The sequence below is a fragment of the Coccidioides posadasii genome, chromosome 2 (genome assembly GCF_018416015.2).
Source record: "Coccidioides posadasii str. Silveira chromosome 2, complete sequence".
NCBI lineage: Eukaryota > Fungi > Ascomycota > Eurotiomycetes > Onygenales > Onygenaceae > Coccidioides > Coccidioides posadasii.
This window is the reverse complement of record NC_089408.1, coordinates 1959028-1976719: the sequence shown is the minus strand read 5'-3', so window position 1 is coordinate 1976719 and position 17692 is coordinate 1959028. Positions and strand designations below refer to the sequence as shown.

Below are 17692 nucleotides of genomic sequence, written 5' to 3'. Positions count from 1 at the left end.
CGTTATATAGAGGCTTCACAGTATTTCAGCCGCTTTTGAAACGGGAAACCTGACGCCTTGGAGCAGCTAGGTCTGTCCACAGCCGCCCCACCCAACCACCACATCAAAGTACTCTTTACTCTGGAAATTCACCGGGTTTCCCATTTATTGTACAGCAGACGATCTGCAAGATACAAAGATTGGAAATTTTGTTTGTGGATACTGGTTTTGTTGTCAATCTGACTGTGGGGTATTAAATCTATATGTGCTTGGTGTCAACCACTTCCCTTTTTGCTCCGGATATCTCCTTGTTGCTATTTGATTGTGTATCAGACCTGGCCTTCCCTTGAGAAGCCTTGTAGTCTTGACGCCATTTCCATTTCAAACCTTTGCTGGCTAGATGGGCCCTTGCGGATATCTGCTATCATGTCAGTGCCAGGGGGAAAATCAGACTCAAAAACAGGGTCCCCTGCGCCCTTCATGTTAGCAAGCACAGCTTGCCGAAAATGCCATCGCAGTAATTCATCAGACACACGATTACTATCATTCGGGTTGCGACAAATTGGGTCGAGTATCCTTCCATCAACGCCAAGAATATCTGGGCCAAATGATATGATTTTGTATCCGTCCTATATTTGTGTTAGTACCGCAACATAAGATTTGTTTTCTGGGGGAGGGGGCGCTTTCCAATTCACTTACATCAGGGTTTATTGAAAGCATATATGAATCAAAAAGATCATGGACATCACTTTTTAGCAGCAATCCGTTCTGCGTTGAGTTTATCTGTGACACTCCAACCTCATTTGCCATATTTGTAACCCTACGGCCGTAGCCTTGATCAATCCATATACTTTCATGCTGCAGGGGGAACACATGTGCAGCCTTGAATGCATTCCACCTGCCAAACGGTGCGAGCTGGTTGAGTACTCCAGTAATGACACATCTTCCATCCCTTGCGCGGACCCCATCCCGGAAGTGATTCTCTTGGCCTGAAATGGAGTAGCTCAGGACTCGCAAAGAAGAAACTTCATCCGTCACTTGAATGGGCCCTATGGAAAAAAGAAGAAGAAAACAAAAGTTAAAATTAAATATGTTTCCTATGTGAAATCTAAAATGGGGGAAGGTAGCATACCTGCAGAGGAGACATCATAATCTCCAAGCTCAACCACATGTGTAGTACAGGTGATGACTCGACTTGAAGCTCGGTGTGTGACAGTTAACGGCTGTTCTGCAACTAGAAGCACATTTTGGAGCATCCAGAGGAATATCTCCTCAGTGATTGAACCTGCCTGGTATAAGCCTCCAAAAGTGGCTCCTGTCGAGGCAAGGTGCAGGAAGATGTTTCTGTATGTGGATCTGTCAGACATATTTATACAGCGAAGGTTATTCGACGAGTCGGGAGATGGATGGATATACTTGTGGTGGTCTCTCAGGAGGAAGTCGGGAATGAAAAGGAGGATATCGAACAAGCCGCACTGTAAGGTTGAGGAATACAACCAGAGAAAGTTAGAGACGAGAGAATAACTGGACCTCTCATTGAGGGTTCCATTCCGCTGCTTATCATCACGTGACCCCACAAAGTGTTGACTCAGCAGACCCGTGGCGAGGTGACTGCGCTCTGAAACTGTTGGCACACTAGTCCTGTTCTAGTTTGGCGTTCTATTATTTGGGACTAGTGGTTTGGCATGCCTGGCATCCGTACTCCGTACAGCTCCGCTTTTCCCCTTCATCGCCAATATCGCCGCGCGCTATACGGAGTACCGCAAGAGGAGAATGACAGGCCCATTCCAGCCTAGGTGGTGCAAATCGACAATACCTTTCTTTTTTTTTTTTTTTTTTTTTTTTTTTTTCCCGCTGTTCCCATCACCCTGAATCTGTCGGCTAAGACCAGAGAACGATTTCCGCCCGATATCCAGATGATTTTGGAGGGCTCATGTTTTCCTGTCCCTTCCCCCCCCCAATGTTAGATGCCTACCAACTGAATAAAGTTCTGCCAGACATTGATCTTATAGCCATGGGTCTTGGATTACAGGATCAGGTCACCCTAAGGGAGAACATCTGTCAGATCGAAGGGTAGTGAATCCAGAATCGTCTCCGTGATTGGATCGGGGATGGGCTGATCCCCCAACCTACCACACAAAAAATTTTTGCTGTCCTGTGGAAACAACTGTTTCAGCTTGGGCTTTTTTTCCCACCCGTGCAATGTCCATCTTGCGTTTCATGCTTCCCATGGACAACCGTGGTTTCAGCATGCCAACCAATTTTCCTCCTTCCAAGCCCAGCTTTGGTGGTTTCAGGACAGGATTATCTCAAGCGATCAAGGACGCGCACCTACAATGTACCGAACAATCTATATCCGAAGTATCGATGAACATACAGCCATTCCAATGTAGGAAGGTTCTATTTCTTGGTCTTCGAAATCCCTCATCTGGATCCTGATTTTCTACAGGGAGTAAAATTGTCACAAGAAAAGGCATGCATATCCAAGAAAGAAATTAATTGTTTCATTTTAAACATGTCATGAAGCACAATGGCCTGTCCTTTTATTGACACAGGGCCTCCAGCATGGGAGGCGCAAAAACATGGTGAATTAGTTTATTTACAGCTGGTTGGTGGCGTTGAAGTCATCGAGAGCCACCTGGGTTCGGAGGGACATCTGCTTCTCTCCGTCACGGACCCACACACGGGGATCGAAGTATTTCTTGTTTGGTTTATCGTCGCCATCGGGATTGCCGACAGCGGTCATCAGGTAGTCCTTCTTCTTGAGAACATAGTCGCGGACACCCGACATGTATGCGTATTGCATATCAGTGTCCATATTGACCTTGACGACGCCATAGCTGATGGCCTCCTTGTACTCTTCCTTGGAGGAACCAGAGCCACCGTGGAAGACGAGGAAAACTGGCTTGTCCTTCTGGGAGCCGGTCTTCTCCTTGACATAAGCCTGGTGCTTCTTGAGGAGCTCAGGGTGCAACCGGACGTTTCCGGGCTTGTAGACACCGTGGACGTTTCCGAAACCAGCGGCGATGGAGAAGTATGGGCTGATGGGAGAAAGAGTGTTGTAGATGTTCAAGATATCCTCGGGCTGGGTGTAGAGAGCAGCGTTGTCGACACTCTCGTTGTTAACACCATCCTCCTCACCACCAGTGATACCAATTTCCTAACATGTTCGGTTAGTCCGTGCATAAGCAGTAAGGCTGATGCTCCAGAATGAAGCCTACCATCTCGAGCCACTGCTTCATTGGGGCAGCACGCTTAAGGTACTTGGCGGTGGTTTCAATGTTCCACTCGACGGTCTCCTCGGAGAGATCAATCATATGGCTGGAGAACAACGGCTCACCGTGCTCTTTGAAGTACTTCTCATCTGCATCCAACATACCATCGAGCCATGGGAGAAGCTTCTTGGCGCAGTGGTCGGTGTGGAGGACGACGGGAATGCCGTAGATCGGCGCAACGCTGCGGATGTAGTGGGCTCCAGCAACGGCACCGGCAATGGAAGCTTCCTGGTTGGTGTTGGTGACACCCTGAAGAACAATATTAGCTCGGCTACAAACGAAACAGAAAGAGTTGTTGAGCCCTAGCAGCGCTGGACTTACCTTTCCGGCGAAGTAGGCGGCCCCGCCTTGGGACATCTGGAGGATGATGGGGGCCTTCTTGTCGCGGGCAGCCTCGAGTGCGGCCACAGCGGTTGAGGAGGATGTCACATTCTACATCCAGAATGGCCATGGATCAGCTCACCTCTCTTAATCGCCTAAGAAATCATGTGCGATTACTTACAACTGCGGGGATGGCGAAGTTGTTCTGCTGGGCATACTCGAAGAGTCTCAAGACGTCATCGCCGACGATGACACCGGACTTGCGAGAGAGAACGTCAACAACACCCATTTTTGGCGGTTGATGAGGATTAACTTTATAGATGGTCGATTGTCAGTTAGCTATCACAACCGGGTGACGTGAGAGTTTATTTATTTTGAGAGTCAGGAAATTTTATCACACCAAAATACCCCGCGATTTTCGGAGCAAGGTAGAGAGGGGCAACAGAGTCCAAGGGTACAACGGCAATCTATGTGATCAAACTTCAAATTTCACTCACCTGCTAGTTTGAAATTGAACTCGAAATGGAGCGGATTGATGTCGAATTCGAAAATTTGAGAAATGGTCCTGGAAGATGTTGATTTCTGTTAGGAGTAGATTTTCAAAGAACAAAGGGAGTGAGGAGAGTTTCGTCAGTTCACCGAAAAAGAGGGTTTCGGCTGTTTTGTGTGTGGGATGGTGGAGTTGGGGAATGCCTTCATACCTTTGGAGTATGGCACAGAGGTTAATGGGCAAGGGGGAAAAAGAAGAAGAGGAAGAGAGAAAAGGGAAGAAGCAAGGTTGGAGAAAAGAAGAAGTTAAATGGGAGCGTAGTCTAGCTTAACTGCGGCAAGTAAACGTCGATGACGAGCCAGCGGTCCATATTAATTTTCGTTGAATTGGGTCGATGCAAGGTCCAGTTTTCCGAAATTCCCCGCAATAACTCTTTGCCTGGCACAACAACATCATCCCCCTCTCAAAACCTGTCGTTGATCATGACATTAGTGCCTTTTAAAACGGGTTATGATGCAAGCGACGATGCGCGTGCTTCACCTATATGAAGACGGGATGTATGCATGCAATTGAGCGCTACAGCAATGTCTACGGGAGGTCAATACTAATTGAATCCTTTCGGGCCCTCTAACAGAGCGACAGCATCCAGTTGACCTGCAGCCTATCGGTTGCCCGTCTTGCCGCCGTGGATTTTCCCGGCAACCGATTTCAATTTTGATATTGCTTCACACACCTGCAACTGCTCTACCTTTTTCTTTTTTCATCTTACACTTAAAGCATTCTAGAAACATCCGGTCTTGATAAGCAATTTTTTTATTGGGACCAGTAAGACACTCCTCGCGCTCGAGTGACGTTTATTCGTGGCCAGACGGACCCCCCGCTGCGGTAAAAAGAACCTAGAGGGTGGGAGGTTGTGCAATAGGGCTTGGCACGGAACCGGTGCTTAGTTTAACTACCCCTCCATCGCCGGTTTACCCCTCCAAACCCTCCTCAAAGCGACGCAAGATGCAGCCGGTGGAGCGGTTATGACGACGAGATAAACTCACAGCCACAACGTTTCTGTTATCGTACTGGTCTTGTCCCGTGGATATACTACCAATATGTTGACGGCTGGACCGCCCTGACATATATATATATATATGTATATGCATGTTCATCTCTATTTTTCCCGCATATTTCAAAAGCAACCGCCGGCAATTCTGTCAGGGCTCACGGCGGAGCGATTGACGATTGGCGACGAAGGACGGCCCCGAAAATAAGCGGCGTCGAACCAAAATTCTCTTGTTCTCTTTTCTTTTTCCGCACTTGACAACTTTCTACCCGCCGAGCTGCACAAGACTAGGGAACCGCGATGCATCTCGGAATTAGAGAGGGCCGGGCAGTTGAGGCCTTCGAATCCCTGCACCAAAGGAAAGAAAATATACCTTCAATCGGATTAGTTTAACGACAAGACTCCGTTTGTGCATTATCTAATCCTATTTATTTCCCAATTGCCTGGCGATCCAATTTGTTCTATCGCAAGCGATGAAAAAAACAACTGCAAGACGAATTGGCCCACTTGCCAGAGCGAGATGTATCACAAGATCAGGGGTTATCGGAGAAGAAGAAGAAGAAGATGATGATGATGATGATGGCGAAGGCGCCAAGTTGCCTTCCCTCTAACCTTTTTCCCACAGAAAGCATGGCGATATCAAAAACGGGGAATCAAAAGCCGTAGGGACACCTCTATTGAACGGTATCCAAGGCTAGCTTTCAACCCAGGTCAGCCCGCGTTGAAGTCAGATACAAAAGAAGAGAAAATTCAAAATGGGATATAAATGAGCGAATGAGGAGCCAAAACAGGGGGAATCATTCTATGTACGTTATTGCGCCGCTAATTTGCGAAACTCAAATGATCAGGGGCGTTTTCGTCATAATCATGCCACGGATGGTTCCTCGCCAGGTCGTTCCATTTCATAGAATAATAGGTATACTTCTCGCTGCATCCCTAAAACGTCACTTATTTTGCACTCCTTTACCTTTTCATCGCTGATCCGCCACCAACGTTCCTGCTGGCGCTTTTTTCGTCGGAATAACGACGCGTCGCCGTACCCTGACTTGTGGTTCTGTCCCTTAGAGCTCGTTTCGAGTCTGGTTGAGGGTACGGGCGCTGGCAATGATCTAGGTGGTATCCTGTTATTCGAAGAGACAGAGGGTGGTCGGTCCGTGGAGGTTGGTGTAAGTGGCCTCCTTTGGTTCAGGGATGGCGATGGCACTGGTAAAGAAGAACTGGAGACGGAAGCTGAAGATGAGTCGGAGATATTGAGATGACTTAAGTCCGCATCGCACGCCTTATGGAGAGTGTGGATTCTTGGACTGGGCATGGCTGAGGGGTTTTCACTCGCAGCTCGGCTTTGAGCATAGGACCTAAAGGCATCCGGCGTCGAAAAAGGTGCATAGACGTGGTTCCGTCGGAAAGATTCATAGTGTCCACTATGATGGCTCCCTTTGTGGCAGACAATTCCTAACAATCTGTACCAGTTTTGGTTAAGAATCCCGCCCAGTGGCAGGCGTTCCGGAAACGAAACCTTGGCCGCGTTTTTCGTCGACGAACTCTGGTCAAATATAGACCTCGATAAATGAATAGCAAGGACTGTTGGAAACTTAGTGACCCTCATATGCCGTGCTATCTTCCGTCGTGGTATACTCTTAGCATCAGGCATCACAACTCCTTCTAACGGTACCTCCGGGTCCTCGTCAATTGCATGTTTGAGGAGCGATATCTCGTCTTCTATTGCTTTCATTTCTCGCCGAGAAGTTGCATTTTGCAGCGCCATCGTTTTGAGATCAAGCGTATATATTAACTGGCATTTGTCGCATCGAAAATCATCAATGTACTCGGTCTTTAGAAGCCCATCAAAGCACGCACTAAGAGTGGTGGTGCTCTTCTGGGGCACTTGCAACGTAACGTTGACAAAGGAGGTTTGGTTCGGTTTGTATTTATAATGACAGAATTGGCATTCCACCTGCGACTCAAGCATACCTTCTAGAGGAAACCCAACGTCCTGCTTGACTGCTTCTTTCAATGGGGTGCCGGCCATCAACGAATCTGCAGAATCAACGTCCATACCGTTGGGCAGAGACATGTGCAGCTTCTCTGCATCTAATTCAACCGATTTCGATGACCCATCCACCACCGGAGGCACACCAAGGAGTGCACCACCTCTTTTTCGAGCTTTTACCCCGGCGTGATACTCGTCGCACAGTCGCTCGGCTACAACCTGCAAAAACTCGTGCGCATCTTGTTGGCTCCGACTAATCCGTGTTCGAAACGCGAATTCCAACGCCTGTATAAATCCGCGGGCGGAGATAGTTTTGCGATAGATCGGCCTTTCATTCAGCTTGTCCAACATCTCTTTAAGCGCCCTCGTTACGGGCGCCAGCTGCATCTGCCTGACGCTCTCCGGCGTCCGCCCTCTGGGCACATCTTCGTCATCGGGCAAGCTCTCATATATTTCCTTCCCTTCGAGGTCCCTTCGATGTAACTCCCTTATCAAGTATACTCGTAACTCTCCCAAGCCCGCAAGCGCCTGGAGGACGGAGTTGATGAAGCAGTCATTCGCGGGATTGGACAGCCCGACAATGCCCTTTTTTCTGCTACTAATCGTCGACTCGTCGCCATCAATCGTGAAATTCGGCCCGAAAACGTAGAAGAGGGTAATCGCCGCGAGGGAAGCCCCCGCAGCATAAGCTGCTATCGTTGCGGGTTTTTCCGGCATAAGACAGTATCTCGGAGATTAGGTGGCCATGCTTCTCAGGGGAGGTGAAACGGAGTAGTGTGAAAATCGTAATCTGATGTATCCTTGGAATTCAATTGATCCCCTGGTGTGTTGAGGCCTCGTTAGTCACTGCAACCGAGTACTTCGTACTTCTGTGGAAAGACCCCGGAGTCCGGAGTTGGTAACTTACGTCTGAAAGTATTCTAACGGGGCGGTGGCGGAAAAATCGGCAGCGAGAGTGCCGAGCAAAGGCGGGTTCGGTGACAAAATAAACCACGGGAATAAATACGTTAACTATAACCACACCAATCTGAAAGTTCAGATTTCTGGAATAGAGGTAAATCAGAATATGGAACGATACACCCCCTCACAATCCTCTTCTATCTCTGTTAATCTACTCCGTACCCTTCTCCTGTCTTCTTCTATTCCCGCCACCCCGCAGCGAATCCAGGCAGCACCATATCGAGCGAGGACTCGTGATGTTTGCTGAACTGGTTGAGAGGTATCGTTGGTGAGGCTATCAGCCCGTACACCTCAACGAATTGAATCAGAGGTTTGAGCTTAGTTATTATTGGGAGGTTGGGCATTTAGCCAATTCTCGATGAGATAGCTTTGGATTTGACCAGTCATGAGACCTCTTTCCAGAAGAAGGTCGTTCCCCACAGATAGCTTGCCATGGAGATACTGAAAGCAGATGTTTCAGAATAGAGCTTGATATTCTCCTTTATTTGTTCACTCACAGTCTAGACCCCCTGGCAAAAACGCATGTTCGTGGGCTGTTGGATCGTTTTAAGCACGGTGGCGCAATGGAAACACACTTCTGTCTTGTGCTTCCAGTGATGACGCCTGGGTCAAGCAATGAAGGCCACACCAAGCAGCTGATGGGCGGGCTAGTATCAAACAGGCTCTTTACTCTTGATTCCCCCCCATATATTGTGGCGTTGTTTGCTGCGGTAGATCCGCACAGGCATAAAAGTTGGTGGTCTACAAACTTGGTGCTGATGCACAACTTGCAGATTTATATGTTTTTAATTGCTGGTGCTGTGCACAGCAAAACCACTTCACAGCCTTCTGAGTTCAGTCCTGTGTGGTACATCAAAATATTTGGTGGCTTCAGAGTGGCCTGGGGGCAGCTGAATGATACTTCTCCACAGCCTTGGTTAAGGAGGGAAGTATGATATGCCCGTTGTCATATTGGTTCCAAACTGGTGTAGAAACTCATATCAACCTAACTGCATGGAATTAACAATGTGAGCAATGGCCAGCAACACCACATGACTTGTGTGCAGCTACGGTCTTGCCTTCATTCACAGTGGAATTAACGAGCAATGATGCCAGCCTTTTTAGCAGGGCCAATATTTTTACATATAACCCAATGATATCAACTATGCTTTGGCATGTAAAACCTGATATAAATTTAGCGGGATTGTTCCAGGAACAGTTCCGTACGGATTGAAAGAGCTGCCCATACATTGGGAGGTAGTACTTGGTCTCCCAGTTTCAGGTTCCCTTTCAAGCATTCGGTCCAGGGCAACTCGTAGGGTTGCTGCAAAATCAGATTCTATGCTTCTGGCGACAGTTATGGTTCCCTACTCCTCTAATCTCTGATACACATTTTCGAGCACCCCTTTGTTCATGGCTTCGAAGGACAACAGGCCGCCCCGGTCGTAAAGCCTTTCTTGCTACCGCCTGATTTCAAGAAGCTGACGTGGGAGATTCTTCAGGTCTGGAGAGCGGCTGTGACTTGCTGGATCGTATTTCTGTTGGATACTTAGCCTGGCCCTCACATGATTGCCAATGATGAGCTGGCAACACTGGACAAACAGTTTGCTTCCCAGGTAGTGATTGATCAAACTTCATTGCAACGAAGCCTTCCCAAGAAAGCAGATTCTAGAGGGAAGACTTCATGCATAACTACATGACATCCCAGCAGAAAGGTAGCTGGTAATGATGACAGAACAAAGAGACAAATGTGTTGACTGTTGTCTGGATTATCCTGGGTCCTTCTATCCGGAGGATAAGCAATATCCAAAATACTGATAGCCAATATTGCTAACACGCATGGGATTTTATTGGTGTTGATATCATAATATCATGATTATTTAGTCATGCAAAAGGGAAAAGACTTTTGGAAAGCTCAACGAAATTCGTAAATATCCATCCCATCTTCGGAAGTTCGAGACTATATCGGAGCAAACCTGGTGAAAGGTCCTCCACAAACTCTAGGACTCCATAGCAAAAGAATATAAAACTACGAGAGCGGAACCAGATTTCACGACCGGGCAATTTCCAGATCCTGTTGGCTAATTTAAACAGTTTTTTGACCAAATAACACACATAGAAAAACGGACTGGCTCAGCACACATGGCTGTTTCCTGCTCAGTCCAGGCAGAGCAGACCCGTATGTTTCCTGAAAGGGACACTATCACTTAATATTGCACAAAATCCCACAGATCCCTTCCATCCAGCTTGATACCCCCAGATAAGTTTTCACTAATGCACCCAATATGAGAAATATCCGTACAACAAAAAGACAATAAAGGCATTGAATTTCAGAGAGACCTTGCTCACGGGCGGGTCAATAGCGTCGAAATAGGGTCGAAAAATAGACAAACGAAGTCAAAAGTTTGCCGATCTAGCGACTTTGAGTATCTGAGCCCGCGGATCATGGAAAGTAATATGAGTAAAATATTCCGTTGCTTCTGATACAAGCCACATGCCGCTCAGGCCTTGGTTCGGCTCCGGGTTCTGCTTCCAATGCCATCGGTGCTTCGTGGTGTCGGAGTCTTCTGTTGTTTCTTCGCTTCGCCCTTCTTAGGACGGCCAGGTCCCCTCTTCTTCATGCCGTTTGCCGCATCGACGTTCTCTCTGTTTGGAGATGCCGGTTTTGCCTCTCCATCAGGTTGCTTCTCCGTTTCAACCTTCTGTTTCTTTTCAGGAGGCCCTTCAGACGTCGCTTTGCCTTCTTTGGCGGTTCCAGATTCATCATGTTCGCGCTTTTCGCCGATTGCCTTTTCTCCTTCAGTTGCCTTCTCTTTCTCCTCAGGCTGTGCCGCGTCACCGTTCACTTCGATGGGCTTTTCGGGCTGCGGGGTTGCCTCCTTGTTTTCTTGGGCATCCCTGGCGGGGACTGCGAAATGAGACGATTAGCCGGTATAACATGAACTAATTACGTTCTATACAGACGCGGTGCTTTCTGGAGAGGTCTCGTGCTCCGGGTCCCGCGTGGTTTATATATAGAATAAGCTCGAAATTGAAAAGGATAAACAGTCATCGATGGAAGTTGAGTGATAATATGTAATGACAAACTGCCACAAAAAACTTACCGGGCTGGGCCACCGGGCCTCCGTTGACAGCTTCGGCTGACATGTTTGTATGTAGCTTTCTTGGTAAGCTAGTGGAGCGCGTTGTGGAGAGTAAATAGACAAATCGGGGCGAAAGAATAGGCCAATTGAGATAGCACTTTGGATTCAATGTGTGCGCAAACGATGGAACAATCAATGCGAAAGGGATGAAAGAGGACAGGAAGGATAAAACAGGAGATGGGTTGTGAAGAGACTGGGTGCGAGGTCTGGGGGAGCTGATGTCGCTTACTGATGCGAATGCCGGAAAGGCAAGCTTAATCCCGACACTAATGATTATTAAACCCGGTACAACCTGCCGACGAAGAGCTTGGCGCTGGGCCTTACCCCAACAACACGCTGATCCATACGGAGAGGTCGCCTGCAGAGTTGGAGGTGGAAAGTTAATGTTGGCTAGGTGTATCCAGACATTTTCATAGATGATCCAATTCGTGCTTCATGGCCCGAGTGCTCATTGAATAAAAACAGTTCTTCCGGTCTGCTTGCACCACCCACTGGGGAATAGGGGAGAAATATATACACCGGAGAGGCTGGAAGAGGTATACATGTATGTACCTAATGTACACGAGACTTGGTCTGCTTATTAAATACAGCGAGGCCAATAGAGCGAGATAAACACCATAGCACCGGGCGGGGGGTGGGGTGGTTAGTTATGTCCTCAAGCAGATGTCGCCGAAAGTTTCCTAGGGTCTTCCTCTCCCGCAACAGCCTAGAAATGGGCGATGTCCTTATGTGCCCTTAGGTGTGAAGGTGGAAGTGAGACTTCCCGGGGTATTATTCATAAATCGACTGAGATTCCGTCTCTTGAACATCTTATCAGGTAGGGAGCAAGCTGCTGTGTATATCGTTGACCGTTGAAGGGACATCTTGATTGCCCTTTTCAGATGGAATATCCTTGGAGTTGGAAGGTCTCCGATCTGGCAAAATGTCCTTTGCAATTAACATAAGTCTTGATGCTTGGGTGTATTTTTCCTGCTGAATACAAAGCTGAGCGGCGTCAAGATACAGCCGCAAGAGTCCCGAAGAAAAGCGTTTCGTGTGCGGTTGGATACGAGAAAAAGACTCTGCATGTTTTAATGCAAAATCGGGATTTGGATTGATAGGATGATAAAGGCCTAGAAGCGCTTTCCAAAAATATGTCCTGATCCTGGCGGATGGCGCCCCTGCATCTTCAAATATCTGGCTGAAATCATCGAACAGCTGGACAGGGATGTTTTTGGCCTTTGCCCCGGAATCCGAACATATCCAAGAGACAAGGCGAGAAGCAATGAGTAACATGTAAGGCGGGAGGCCATTGGCGTTCTCGCGAGTTGTGGTACGGCAGGCTTCCAAGAAAAATTGTAAAACGGGGACAATGCCATCACCATAGTTGTATTCAGCCCAGACGTATGCTTCGAGGATAATAAACTGGGGTGAGTTTGTGAACTCTTCCTTTAATTGAGAGATGCATGGTGTTTGACGGCGAATTTCTTCTAACCACCTCACCAACGTGTTCCGATGGGATCCATTGACTAAATAGGGCATTGCGGATCGGAGAGCAAGCTGATCCCGAAAAAATTTGGCCTTCAGCTGGTCATCGGCAGATAAAAACCATGAAACAATTCTATGACCAATTTTTGAATTCTTCATTCTAGCGCGCATTTCCGCTCGTGGGAGACCGTTAATTTGGAGACGATGCCGACGGAGGCAGTCATGGAGGGTATTAATATTGGCAACTCCAGAGGCTATGGCACGATCCAATGCCACGATAGGGTCTTCTGTTGATGACCCCGACTGAACATTTTGCGTCTGCCTTAATGCCGGTCGGTGCGGAACGGTACTGAACAACGGGTGGTCAAGGATGGATCTCAAATGCTGATCTGCGTTGATAGTGCGGTTGGGTTTGCTGGAATTCGCGGCATGACCTTGTGGTTCTGCCGACTGCACGGGGGGGTGCTCGCGGTCGAGTTGGCGACGGAATGACGATGTAAGAACGGCGAGGAGCTGTTGAGATTCTCGTTGGGTTCGAGGGAGGGGAGGGTGTATTTTAGAGAAGAGCTTGAATGACTGGGGGGCGGTGATCTTCATGGTATGGTTGTCGGAGAACAATAAAAGGTGCTGGTAGAAGCGCTTTGGTCACACCCATCTAAAGAGTCTGACACCCGTTTCCAGATTCACGGTCAACGTGCACATGATGTGATGCCATGGATAGCCATCAAGTTCGGAGGGGGCGAGCCAAGACGTTCCTGAGTCAGCTTCAACCCTGCCAACCACCCCAGAGCTTCCGTTCCTCTGGGGCCAAATGCTCTGGCCTCAAAACGCCCACAAATCGCAATCCGTCGGTCACCGCAAGCAAGGATGGGCTACAAAGGTGCGTAGTGAGTAAAACCGATATCAGCTCACCGTAACACCGATTCACTAATGCTCCCGTCGATCTCGTCTCGTCTCGCCAGGCGAAAAGTCAAAAGCAGCCTCTCGTAAGGTTCGCTGCAGCCGCTTCCAGATGTGGCTTGTGCAAAGACACTTGTAAGGCAAATTACGACAATACGGGGCGGCAAATCCGTAGACTTGTTGCACATATTGCCTGTACTTCCGCCCGCTAGCCCCCATTCTCGTCGCCTTTCGAGCCTCCCGTACCAAAAACGAAACGCGCGAAACCTCGCCTTCCAAGTTGCCTTTCAAACTTCTTCCTCCTCTTCTTCCAAACGTCCTCTCCTTCACCTTGTTCTCCCAATCTGCCTTTTCCTTTTTTTACTTTTTTATTCTTTTGACATCTGACTACCTGGTCTAAGCTATTTCGCTTGACCTCCGTATAGGGAGCCTTGTTTGCTTCCTTATTTTTGCGAGCTGTTTTGTGCTTGAAAATCTCTCCCTCCTCCAACCACCTATCTCGAGCTCATCTACCCGCTCACACGACCCCCTCCAATCTACCACATTCTCGATACGCAAACTCATATTTTCCTCCTTTCCTTTAAGTCATCTCTTTTTTTGTTACATTGCTCCAGAATGTCGGAATCCCACGCTCCTCGTGGCAGAGGTTCAGCTCGTGGTGGTAGGGGCGGTCACAACTTCAGAGGCGGTCGGGGTGGTGCCAGAGTAGCAAAAGCAGCTAACCAGGACAATGTTGTATCACCATCATTTGAAGATGAAGGAGAAATCGGTCAGCTGAAGAAAAAGTACTCGAGCAGTTTGCCTATGATCAAGGAACTGTTTCCCGACTGGACAGATGAAGATTTGGTATTCGCCTTAGAGGATGCTGATGGAGATCTCGAAACAGCAATTGAGCGCATTTCTGAAGGTTTGACTCCCCACTCCTTGGCGTCGACAAAAGAGATTCATCGCTAAAATGGTGCTTTTTGAATAGGTAATGTCTCCCAGTGGGGTGAGGTAAAGAAAAAACACGCCGATCGGCCCCGAACCAAGCCAAAAGAAGCGCAGCCTCCCGCAACCGAAGCAGCTGCACCCTCATCCCGCGGTGGCCGTGCTCGTGGAGGATTCGATGGTCGTGGACGTGCCCGTGGCGACCGTGGACGTGGAGGCCGTGGCGGCAGGGCTGCAGCCCACGTCAATGGAGCAAGGCCCGACAAACCTGCAACTCAGGGTCCTGAACTCCCCGTAACCGCACCAGTTCCACCAGACTCTTGGACCGTCGATGGAACTGCAAAGGAAGCTGCTGACAAGGCTACCCAAGATGCTACCAAATCCACAACGGAGCAACCACAAAAGCCCAGCTTGATCCCTGAAGGAACGAAAAAAGGATGGGCTAGCTTGTTTGCAAAACCCACCCCGCCTGCTCAGAAGAACCCACCACCACCAGCTCCCACTGCTCCAATTTCAGAGAACGTTCCCGAACCTGTTCCACAGGAACAGCCAAGTGTGCAGCAGCCTCCCCAGCCTGATGGAACTCAATTAGAAGAGCCCGCCCGGATCACCGAGCCAGCTGCGCCCGAGGCCCAGATACCTAAAACCACGGCAATTGAGCCAAGCGAAGAAGCAGCTAAGCCTCCGCAAGACCAAGTTCAGATTGAACCACAACCAACAACTGCTGTTGATGCGGGTGTGAGCACCATTGATGACCAGCAACCCCAGCAGCAGCCCCCCTTACAGGAACATCCACTGCGCCCTGCCGTTCCATATACTCCTACAGCTCCTTACAAAACCACTCCTGGCCGCTCTCACTTCCAGCGTCGTATTTTGGATCAACAGGAGGCAGTCGTCATGCCTGGCAATCATGCTGTCGATCGTGCTGCTGTCCAGTTTGGCAGCATGGGATTAAATGGATCGGCTGAAGATGCTGACGTCGATGAACAAAGAGAAGAACCTGAAACACGCCCGCAACCTCCCCAGCATTCCCCCATCGCTCCTCGTGCCTCTCTTCCCCCCTCAACCCGCGCTCCAATTCCGGGTGAAACTGCTGCCCCTGCCCCTCGAGCTGCGCCCGGTCTTCCTCCAGTCCCTCCCACTACTGCCGCGGATACTTCTTTCAATGACTTCAACCGATACGGAGAGGCCCAAAAACCATACGACCCGTTCGGCCAACAAGTCGAACAGCCCCATCCTCAAAGCCAGGAACCCTTTTCCAATCAAGCCACGTTGCCATCCCAACCTACAGTTACTACCGGTGCCGACTATTCTGCGTTTTACGGTGCTGATCTAACTCGTAACCCTTACTACTATGGTGGTTACGGCCAACCGCAGGAAGTTGGTACCCAACGAACTGCCAGCGGTTTCGGCGCTACCGGAACTGAAGCCCAGGCTCAACCTCCATCTACCCAAGCTCCCGGCCGTTATGGCCACGTTGAGGCAACAAATAGTGGACAAAACACTCCAAACCCAACATTACCCAGTCAGGCCCAACCAACCCAGCCCACGCATATGCCTCAGGCCCAAGGCCACGGTGCTTTTAACTATGGCTATCCCTATTATTCCAATCCTCACTATCCAAACACATATATTGGTCAGATGGGCCAACAGCATCAATACGGAAGAAACCGCCCAATGTATGATGATGTCCGCCGGTATGAAGAGCACTACCTGCCTCACAGCAACCAGTTTGGTTACGGCAGCCAGTATGCTCCTTACGGCAAAGGTGGAATGTATGGTCAGCCCCAACATGCATTTTCATACGAGCATTCCTCGTCTCCTGCCAATGCCGGTGCTTTTGCCCAGGGTGTGCCTGCTCGTGACTCTGGTTATGGTCGGACGGGCTCTGCTCAACCCGCAGAAGGCCAGCAATCGACTGGCAGCAATGCTTTCGGCGGCATTCCCGACGTATTCGGACGCACACAATTTGGTCAGAACCAGCCAGTGGCCTCTCAACAGCCGGTGAGCAGCGAGGAGCCTTCAAAGGGTTTCGAATCGTCCAAGACTGGTGGGCCAAGCCCGTCAGTCTCTCATGCCAATAGACCGGGCTCAGCGGCAAACAACGTACCAAACCAGCCCGCTGCAAGCCAGACCGGGCTCCCACCCGTTCCAGCACAACAAGGCAGTCAGCAGGCGTTCGGAGGCTACCCCCATCTGAACCCTCAGTACGGAGGACTTGGTGGCCTAGGAACGCACCATCAGACCGGAGCCTCTCAGACACATCACCAAGGCGGTGGATATGGAAGCTACGGCGCAGGTTTTGGCACCAACTACTACGGCAACACAGGTCGGGGCGGTGGATGGGGTGGTAATTATGGTCATTAAGGGATCAACTAGGGGGACCTCTGTGATTCTATCCCTTTAGTTTCAGGAGATCATTTCCCCGGCGGATTCTCTCTAACCCTATGACCTACAAGCCTTTTATTCTTACACGAAGTGCTGGTCTTTTTCTCATGCTTCGTTTATGCTTGACTGTTTCCATTATAATATCTTCTGTTCTCTCTCCTCATTGTTGGTCAAGGTCGGACGTGACTTTTTCTTTTCTTTTCTTTTCGTTTTCTTAATAGCCCACAACAAAAAACATGATGTGACTCTGATCTGCATGCTCTGTTTTGCATGAATTTATGTGTTTCTTTCCTCTTCTATTTGCTTTGCTTGATCCTTTTTCCCAATATTTTTGGCCTGATGTTATGTTCTGGGGACATGTACCAACTCTTAGTTACTCAGTGATTTGTATTCTGGAGAACTGGCTGGCTTCATGGACGTCTGGTTTCGATGGAATGGAATGACCGCGAGGAAAAGAACAAATTTCGAACCCTTTTTTTTTTTTTTAAAGCTAGTTAGTGGACGGGAAGACCAAAAAGAAGTCTTTTCATCTTTTTGCTGCGTACTCCGTAATGGAACATCATATAATTCGCAAGTGCCTGTCTGCTGCGTCACCTTTTCGATCTCTGCGTCCGGTGCATCATCAGCTTCAACAGACAGGGGCGGGAAGAGTAGTTGATTGGTGTGTCTGGCTGGGCCAAGCTCCGGCTGATGACGAAGCTTGTCTCAACCAAAGGCTGCGCGCGCCCGTCGCTAACTTGCTGACGTTTTGCGGACGATATTCGGCTCGTCTTGCAGGTCTACGTGTACCTGAAAGCTCAGATCCGGGCAGGATTTGAC

At 49.0% G+C, this 17692-nt stretch overlaps 6 protein-coding genes across 7 annotated transcripts; 1 reads left to right on the top strand and 5 right to left on the bottom strand.

Annotated features, from left to right (window-relative positions):
* Positions 1–192: 192 nt before the first annotated feature.
* Positions 193–1456, bottom strand: D8B26_003170 (uncharacterized protein). The gene is made up of 4 exons (XM_003068550.2): positions 1396–1456; positions 1112–1323; positions 679–1028; positions 193–608 (listed from the first exon to the last, which is right to left on the bottom strand). The coding sequence occupies exons 2-4, from the start codon at positions 1233–1235 to the stop codon at positions 309–311; spliced, it is 774 nt and encodes a 257-aa protein (XP_003068596.2). The 5' UTR covers positions 1236–1323; positions 1396–1456; the 3' UTR covers positions 193–308.
* Positions 1457–2456: 1000 nt separating this feature from the next.
* On the bottom strand, positions 2457–4381 carry FBA1_1 (Fructose-bisphosphate aldolase 1). 2 transcript variants are annotated; one of them, XM_003068551.2, is made up of 6 exons: positions 4277–4381; positions 4073–4140; positions 3757–3887; positions 3576–3686; positions 3201–3503; positions 2457–3139 (listed from the first exon to the last, which is right to left on the bottom strand). In XM_003068551.2, the coding sequence occupies exons 3-6, from the start codon at positions 3862–3864 to the stop codon at positions 2579–2581; spliced, it is 1083 nt and encodes a 360-aa protein (XP_003068597.1). In that variant the 5' UTR covers positions 3865–3887; positions 4073–4140; positions 4277–4381; the 3' UTR covers positions 2457–2578. The 2 variants fall into 2 exon arrangements, with proteins under 2 accessions (XP_003068597.1, XP_065980134.1); XM_066124059.1 differs by having other exon boundaries at positions 4073–4381.
* Positions 4382–5407: 1026 nt separating this feature from the next.
* On the bottom strand, positions 5408–7823 carry D8B26_003168 (uncharacterized protein; the record flags this gene model as incomplete). The annotated part of the gene is made up of 1 exon (XM_003068552.2): positions 5408–7823. The coding sequence occupies one exon, from the start codon at positions 7821–7823 to the stop codon at positions 5982–5984; it is 1842 nt and encodes a 613-aa protein (XP_003068598.2). The 3' UTR covers positions 5408–5981.
* Positions 7824–10080: 2257 nt separating this feature from the next.
* On the bottom strand, positions 10081–11383 carry D8B26_003167 (uncharacterized protein). The gene is made up of 2 exons (XM_003068553.2): positions 11150–11383; positions 10081–10953 (listed from the first exon to the last, which is right to left on the bottom strand). The coding sequence occupies exons 1-2, from the start codon at positions 11190–11192 to the stop codon at positions 10547–10549; spliced, it is 450 nt and encodes a 149-aa protein (XP_003068599.1). The 5' UTR covers positions 11193–11383; the 3' UTR covers positions 10081–10546.
* Positions 11384–11570: 187 nt separating this feature from the next.
* Positions 11571–13316, bottom strand: D8B26_003166 (uncharacterized protein). Its single transcript, XM_003068554.2, has one exon. The coding sequence runs from the start codon at positions 13250–13252 to the stop codon at positions 12002–12004; it is 1251 nt and encodes a 416-aa protein (XP_003068600.1). The 5' UTR covers positions 13253–13316; the 3' UTR covers positions 11571–12001.
* A 581-nt stretch (positions 13317–13897) lies between these two features.
* On the top strand, positions 13898–17379 carry DEF1 (RNAPII degradation factor). The gene is made up of 2 exons (XM_003068555.2): positions 13898–14462; positions 14529–17379. Exons 1-2 carry the CDS (start codon positions 14171–14173, stop codon positions 16850–16852), a joined length of 2616 nt encoding a protein of 871 aa, XP_003068601.2. The 5' UTR covers positions 13898–14170; the 3' UTR covers positions 16853–17379.
* Positions 17380–17692: the final 313 nt, after the last annotated feature.